General features: G+C 37.6%; 3 protein-coding genes across 3 annotated transcripts; 1 reads left to right on the forward strand and 2 right to left on the reverse strand.

Moving 5' to 3' along the window:
* Positions 1–1,609: 1,609 nt before the first annotated feature.
* On the forward strand, positions 1,610–3,935 carry LOC111199339. Its single transcript, XM_022689331.2, has 3 exons — positions 1,610–2,578; positions 2,664–3,536; positions 3,609–3,935. The coding sequence occupies exons 1-3, from the start codon at positions 1,610–1,612 to the stop codon at positions 3,933–3,935; spliced, it is 2,169 nt and encodes a 722-aa protein (XP_022545052.2).
* On the reverse strand, positions 3,466–6,124 carry LOC125576464. The gene is made up of 4 exons (XM_048736597.1): positions 5,826–6,124; positions 5,338–5,756; positions 5,149–5,257; positions 3,466–5,066 (listed from the first exon to the last, which is right to left on the reverse strand). Exons 1-4 carry the CDS (start codon positions 6,117–6,119, stop codon positions 4,581–4,583), a joined length of 1,308 nt encoding a protein of 435 aa, XP_048592554.1. The 5' UTR covers positions 6,120–6,124; the 3' UTR covers positions 3,466–4,580.
* A 64-nt stretch (positions 6,125–6,188) lies between these two features.
* LOC125576116 lies at positions 6,189–7,398 on the reverse strand. The gene is made up of 3 exons (XM_048735487.1): positions 7,006–7,398; positions 6,540–6,953; positions 6,189–6,467 (listed from the first exon to the last, which is right to left on the reverse strand). The coding sequence occupies exons 1-3, from the start codon at positions 7,396–7,398 to the stop codon at positions 6,189–6,191; spliced, it is 1,086 nt and encodes a 361-aa protein (XP_048591444.1).
* Between the last annotated feature and the right edge of the window lie 751 nt (positions 7,399–8,149).

The following is an 8,149-nucleotide window of genomic DNA, read 5'->3' on the forward strand; positions in this document are numbered from 1 at the left end:
ATATCGTCAACATGTACACATATATTCTATTGTCCATGTGTACAATATTATAAGAAATGATACATGTACTCGGATTCATTTGTACATTTCTCAAATTATGATATTTAATAATTTTAATGATTTTGAGCATAATTGCTAAAAAAAAATATTTAGAGGTTTTTGGTACATTTATCTCTTCATTTCATTCGATATGGTCTAAAATGCAAAGTTAGAAGTTTTAGGTTAACTGAAGAAGATTAATTTGCAAATCTGGAAGTTTTAGGGCAGTAGTAGAAATAATTAAAATTACAAGGATCACATATAAAAATTAAGGAAACTTAATTTCAAGGTTCAACATTTGCGATCTAATCTCAGATGCAGCGGTGGCTTCCCTTTACAGTCCACCGGAGGCACGAAGAGAGGCTGAGAACACTACGAAGACCTCTTGGGACACCGTGGAAGAGAGGCAGAGGGCACGACGTTGAGGTTTCCCATCGGATTTGAGATACTGCAGAAGAGAAGATATGTGTAGAAGAAATGAGATGGTAGTGGAGCTTGTCGTACATGTGAATCGCGGTGGATAAAATTTAAACTTCAATCACGATATCTATGGTCTGTGACAGTACTAAATCAGTCACTATGAGCTGAATTCGTGGTTCAATCTGGTTTTTGCAAAGATAATCTTTTGAAAAAAAGATTAAAAGGGAAGTTTACTAAAACGAGTCAAATTACTTGAGTTATTACTAGAATAAATCTTAAAAGTTCAAAATTACTAAAATATTTTTATGGTCAAAAATGCCCTTTTTTACAGTTGTGAGCAGAAAGGTATATTACAAAATTGCCATTTAAATTTTGAAAAAAAAATCGTCGGCAGATTTATTTGACAGAAAAACAAATCTATTGTAACATAAATCTGTTCATTAAACCTGCTGTTAAAGTTATATCTGCCGTGTATTTGGTAGCAGACTTTTAAGTTACAACAGATTTTTTAAAGATGGCTGATTTATTTGTCCGATTTAATGCCGTCAATAGATTTATATGTTTTAGTCTATCGAATGAAGAGACAGATTTTTTAAAATTGGCAGTTTTATATCGTATCAGTTAGATTTTTTAAACCGATTTAAAATTACCTTCAGCCGACTTTTTAAGAGTAATAGACATAAATTTTTATGAAAGATATGTTTATCCGATTTAAATTTCTGGTCGACTTTTATATTCATTTGGTGGCAGATTTTAAAAATTGCCATCTTTGACGGCAGACTTTTAAATCAAATTTTAATTACCATCTTAAGACACACTTATTGTAGCAGACTTATCCACTCGAATTTCTGGTTAAATTCACTAAGATTTCGGTTTGGTATAACTTGGTTCAGTTTAGATTATTTTGGGTTTAAATAAATTTTTAATTTTGGTTGGAATCAATTTGTTCTCGGTTTAAATTAATTTAAACCTTCGGTTAAAACAATTTTAAAAGTTGGTTTAAGTTATGAATCAGATTACACCACGTTTCCAATTAGGTTATACGTTCTCTGTCGTCTTCTTCTTCTTGTTACCTCTGATTCATAAATTTTGGATCCACTTTCATGGGGATCTACAACGGTATCTTTTAATTCATATTGATAGGAGAATAATGGAACACATGATTCTCGTCTCGGGGAAGTGGAAAGTTGAGAAAACTAAGTGGTTATTTGAAGTTGACAATGATCGAGGTAGCATAATAGTTCCTGCGAATGAGGACACTCGATTTGAGGACTTTGTGAAAATCATATTTGAGGATTATGGAGTTGATTTTGCAGAAAATGGCTTGGAACTGAGGTACCTTTTTCCGAAGCAGAATCTACACAATCAAAGCATCAATACACCACCTGTGAAAATAGGAAACAATAGGCAGTTTCATGCATTCTTGGGTGTTTGCAAAGTCGAGAACATTCGGCTATGTGTGGAGTTTAAATTGAAAAAAATTGTTGGAGAAGGAGCTGGTGAAGATCAGAAACAACCCATACATGGAGATGACTCGTTGTGTGAAGACGAAGAAGATACAGACGAAGAGGGTGATCGATTCGATTACTGCGATGATTCTGATGGAGCAACATCTGATGATGAAAACTTTACTACATACGGGCTTCAACCAAACCACGTAGAAGAGGTTCATGGATCGTCTACAAAGCTGATTTATGCAAGAAAGACAGAAGAAAGAGACTCTCCAATGAGTATGTCCGATTTGCGCTTATTCAAATTTGACGTGGGGCAGAGTTACGATTCAAAAGATGCACTGGAGACACGTCTGAAGATATGTTCAGTTGTCCACAAGTTTGATTTTGATGTCATTGCATCAACGCGGACACTGCTCTTTGTAAAATGTTGGCTAGAAGGATGTACATGGAAGCTAAGAGCTACACCAGTAGGTAACTCTTTCAAGTTTACAGTCCGAGTATATGTAGATGAACATACCTGTTCCATAACAGAACGCTCATCCCGTTCCCGACAAGCTACTCCCGAGATTCTTGGACTCTTGTACAAAGACTATATTGGTGGGGTTGATCCATCAATTTTGCCACGTCATGTTTCTAGTGCTATGAACATGAGCTTCGGAATCAAGGTTGAATAAACATGTGCTTCAAATATAGTCTCTTCTCCAGCCTTTACTTCCTTTTAAATGGGTTACTGTTTATTGTTTATTGCAGATGGATTACTGGAAATCTCATCGTACACTTATAGTTGCTAGAGATCTCGTAATGGGTTCAGCAGAGAGTGGATATGAGGAATTACCTACTTACCTGCACATGATTAAAATGTCAAATCCAGGGACTTTAACTCGACTGGAAGTTGATACAAACAACAGATTTAAATACTTATTCCTTGCATTCGGCGCTAGCATTGCTGGATTTCCATATATGAGGAAGGTTGTCGTGGTTGATGGAACATTTTTGCAAGGGAAATACAAAGGAACGCTTCTGATTGCAACCTCCCAGGATGGTAATTTTCAAATCTTTCCAATTGCGTTTGCTGTGGTTGACACAGAGAATGATGAATCATGGACATGGTTTTTCCGCCAACTCAGCCGTGTGATCCCCGATGATGAAGGATTGGCATTAATCTCTGACAGACACCAGTCAATAGGGAAAGCTATTGCAGTGGTCTATCCATTGGCAAGCAGGGGAATTTGCACGTACCACTTATATAAAAACATCTTGTTACGATACAGAGGGCGTGATTTGTTTGGATTGGTCAAAAAAGCTGCAAACTCTTTTAGGTTAACTGATTTTCAAGCAACCTTCGAGACAATCAAAGAGCTAAATCCAGATTTGCATGCATATCTGGAACGTGCTGATGTACGTAAGTGGGCACGAGCTCATTTTAAAGGTGACAGATATAACCTCCTTACAAGTAACATAGCTGAATCCATAAACAGAGCTTTGTCCGGTGCTAGAAGCTTGCCAGTTGTTCACCTTCTAGAGTCGATCCGATTAATGATGACACGCTGGTTTGCAACAAGAAAACATGACGCTGAGTTGATGAAAACCTCTCTTACTCGAGGTGTAGAGAAGGTGTTGGAGGTAATATATTTTGAATCAGGTTATATTTTTTGTTAGACTATTTGCTAGTATACTAAGATTTAACATTTGCAGGGCCGGATACCTATTGCTAATCTACTAAAGGTTCAAGCAATAGACATTCATCAGTCACAAGTTACAGGAGTCTCGTCTTTACATGTTGTAAACCTGACCGAGAAGAAATGTTCTTGCCGTAGATTTGATTTGGAGAAGCTACCATGTGCTCATGCTATAGCTGCTGCGGAAGCTAGAAAGATGTCATGTATATCACTTTGTCATCATTACTATCGGAAGCAATACCTGTACAATGCGTACAACACAGCTGTTATGCCCAAAGATGACGTCCTTCCAATTCCAGAAGCGCTTGCCAAGAGGATATGTTTACCACCTGAGGTCCGCTAACCACCGGGAAGGCCAAAAAAATCAAGACATAAATCCATTTTGGAGAAAGTTGCAAGTAAAAAGCGGCCACGGAAGGAACACACATGTCGAATTTGTAACCAGAGTGGTCATAATTTTACAACATGTCCTCTTAAGTGATAAGTTTTCGATTTAGTTTGAGACTTTTGTCATTATATTGCATTTTGTGTGGTGCAATATTACGATTATTTTGTTTAGAAGACTTTGGTCATTATATTTCATTGAATTTGGTGCAACATTACGTAGTTTATTTAGTGGACTTTGTTCATTACATTATGATTCATTTAGTTTGTCTTTTTCCAGAATTTGTAGTGAGCTGAAAATGTGAAAGAGACGAGCCATAATTAAACAAAGTAACCATCAACGTTAAACATCCAAATTACACATCCGAGAACAAGAAAATACCATCCAAAAATAAGCAAAAACCTACAGTTATACATCCGAGAAAAAAGCAACAAAAAAAAAGCAGAGTACAAGTTATACTTCCTAATCCTCCATAGCCACCTCATCATAAATCTCTGCAGCCATCTTCAATCGCATTGCTGGTATGATCTGATCACTTAAGCCTACAAAATTATACCCCAGAGCTAAACATTCAATGTATTTCAGAGTGTACAGGCCGCAATCTCATGGGTCGTCATTTTGGGGAATCTTCTTGTACCTACGGTAGGTGAAATTTTTGTGAGGCTTTGTTCTCAACTTAGGATCGACCATCTTGTTAAGCAATGCAGGAAGCATTTTCGTAAACGGCATGCACTCCTCTTGCATCTTCTTATCAGGCACCCAAGTTCGAATGCTATCATACACATGTATTAGCTCCTTCTGCAGATCGATGTGAAGAGCAACCCAGTGGTCGCCGTTGACATGGTGGCAGAGGAAGAGAGAGTCAACATCTGCAAGCCACTTCTTACCCGTGACAAATTCAGCTGGGTATTCTCCAGTAAAAGCCATGCTAAAATATTCTGGCAACTCATTTGTCTCACCAAACTTTTTGTAGTCATTAACCCATGAGTTCACAAACCAGCGGTCAAGGAATGCAATTCGAGGAGAACAAAATGGAGACTGGGATTGCATGGAGCGTCTGTGAAACATATGCATTGCTGCAGCCATGTGCTGTGACATTACAAAGACCACGATCAGAATGGATTTATTCATAATGGACACTGAGCCAAACAAATCACAAACATAAACTTACAGAGTCATGCAACCAGCCATAATTCTTTGTTGGCCAAGCTTCTCTTGGTAGCACCAAGGTCAAATAAAATCTTGCACTTCTATCTCCATAACCAGACTCAGCATCTTCCCTACAAAAAAGAAAAACAAAGAATAAGACCAGGGAGACAATTACGAAAGAACAAGGTAGGATGGAAGAGAGGAAACTTACAAATCAGACTTAATGAAGTCCAATACTTTCTTCAATTTCTCTGGAGCCACCTTATCTAATGGGTCATAAGATTCCTTGGAGACAGTTTTACCAGATACGATACGCTTCACTGTTGAATTCCCTACGTATGGAAAAACTTGAGTCTTTGTCAGCTTGGTTTTTCTTTTGCGTGTAGGCTCCTCCAAACTTGAAGCTAGTGCTTCCAACGCCACTCTACACTTTACACTTTTCTGCCATTTTAGATGATTTTCCCAACCCTCTGTAGAAATGGATTCGTCATTTAGCTGTGGGATAGAAAAGGGTTTCTCTATCTTCACTTTTTTCCCTGGCATCGTCTTGTTAATCTTCTTCTCCTTTTTTACGACACGTTGTATTGGTAAACCATCAACTGAACCTTTTTTTGTCTGAACCATCCAGGACTGTCAAGTATAAAAAATCAGTTAGTATTTTGTACAAAAAAAAAACAGTAGATGACAATATAAACATACCATCGTGTTGCTACAAGCGTCGTCGTCTTCATGTGCTTTGGAGTTGCCGGCATTGGATGTAACTTTTTCTTCATCCTTCCCTTTAAGAACATTCATGTCTTCCTCTAATATGGCCATCTTGTTCTTCATCTCAGTCTCAAATAAAGCCATTCTAGCTTCCACCTGAGCTTGTACAGAAGCTTCCAATGTCTTAATAACCCTTTCAGCTACACTAACATCCATGGTTTCTACTCTTCCAGACAAGTTGTCAACAGCCTCAACTAACTTTTGTATGATGTTGTTGTTGATGGGCATATCAGTATGAGATTCTTCCTTCAAAACTCACAAACCAAAAAAATTTAGATACTAACAAAACGAAAATGTTCAATAACATGTGATACATACCATTTCTGGTGCAGTTTCTTTCTCCTTCCTTCGTTTTGTGGAGGGGCTTGTATCCACTCTTTCAGGAACACTAGGTGCACTGACTTGAGTTTTTCTCTTCTGGCACTTGGTAAGTGGCACTACATCCCAAAACTTGTCGTTTAGCTGATCATTAAGGATGTCAACTATCATGTTATCCAAATCATCAGGCGGTTTATCTTCGCCCCATTTCGGATATCTATCCTCCATTGCCTTTACAATCATATGCCTTACACGAATCTGCATTGTAAAGTACAACACTAATTAAGTAAAAAAAAATAAGACAAATAATTGCAAAGAAAATAATCATACCTTCTGATATTTTTTCTTTTCTTGTGCACAGAAGTTTGGGAAGTTGATACGCTGACGAGAACCATGCCATGACAGAAGCGGAACCTCAGCTTCCTCTATCCGATGCCCATATATCTCTCCTAAACCTGGCACAGACTCGTATATCCAAATAAGCAATGCATGAACACAACCATGTAGTGTGTAACTCTTCTTTTCTTCGTATGTCACCACTTTAATAGAATCCACAAGGCTGGTAAATGCCACACGACCCCATGGATGGCGTTGGAAAGCTGCTGGATCCATCACCCTTTTCGCCAAATGCAGAGGTATTCTACTATTGCTTGAAATGCCAAATATGCCAATGGATAATAGACACAACAAGCCAACCATTACACGCTTCTCTCTAGGCCAATTTTCTGATGATCGGAAAAAGGGCTTGAAGTTCATTCAACTTGGGTCCTTCAGAAATTGAAACTTTCATCTCCACCCAAAAGTCTTCATGAGCCACATCCCATTGTTCTTGCGTGTCAAAGGGATCACAATTTAACCCTGTAATATCTTCAAACTCATGCAGAGAGAACCTCAATGGCTGGTCTTCTATCAAAGACCAAACTTCATGACTGTACTGAATCGCCAATTGATTCACCAGAAAATAATGAACATGTTTTGCAGACCAAGTGTACTCCAACTCCTTCAGCTTGATAATCACGCCTACAGCTGATTCTCTTAACTCAAGCCAAACGTCTTCACCGACAGACTCTTTCATTACTTGAAGGTTGGACAGAAAACAACTGTGGTTCATGCTCCGAGATTGAATAGGCGTTTTACCAATCTCGTAAAGCCGCGGAGGATACTTTTTGGTACCCGAAGATGAGGCCATTCCTTTAAAAAAAAACAAGAACAAACTTAATAAATATCATTCATCCAGATTATACACAGTGAAATTAGAAATTAGAAAAGACAAATCGATTTTAAACTGAGAATTAGGGTTTTGAAAAGAAAAAAAAAACAGAACCAGTTTTCAATTTGTCAGAAATAAAATTAGAAATTAGGGTTATTGAAATTTAGCATGGAATCAAAGAAAATATGTTAAGAAATGAATATATCTAGCACTTACAGATTCAATTTTCTTTAATTTTGAGGCGGATGTGACGAAGCCAAATCGGAGTTAGGGTTTGGAGTTAGGGTTCATCGTGTGCAGGGACGACGCCGGCTTAGAGAGGAGGTAACGAAACGCAAGACGACTGCAACTGAGATGAGGTTGTCGGAGATGGAGGTTCAATGTGGGGAAAAGGAGAATTGAGATTACGAAGGAAGGAGAGAAGTGTCGACAAAGGGGTTTTGCTTTTTTGGAAAATATTAGACAATTAATTATTAAATTAATTCAATGGCAGTTTCGTTAATACTCAAAGGAATGCTGGTTTTTTTGTATTTTGATTACCCATGTGATCTAGTACAGTAATTAAGAAAGTTTATGCATTAGTATAGTCATTATATGTATCATCTGACTCATTATAGGTAATTTCTCAGATTAAAAATCAAAAAAATTTAAATGAAGAAGATGAGAAAATTTCAGAGAAAAAAAGAGAGATGAAAGTGGATCAAGAAGATAAGAGAGTGAGATGAAGGTG

Source organism: Brassica napus, chromosome A7 (assembly GCF_020379485.1).
Source record: "Brassica napus cultivar Da-Ae chromosome A7, Da-Ae, whole genome shotgun sequence".
NCBI lineage: Eukaryota > Viridiplantae > Streptophyta > Magnoliopsida > Brassicales > Brassicaceae > Brassica > Brassica napus.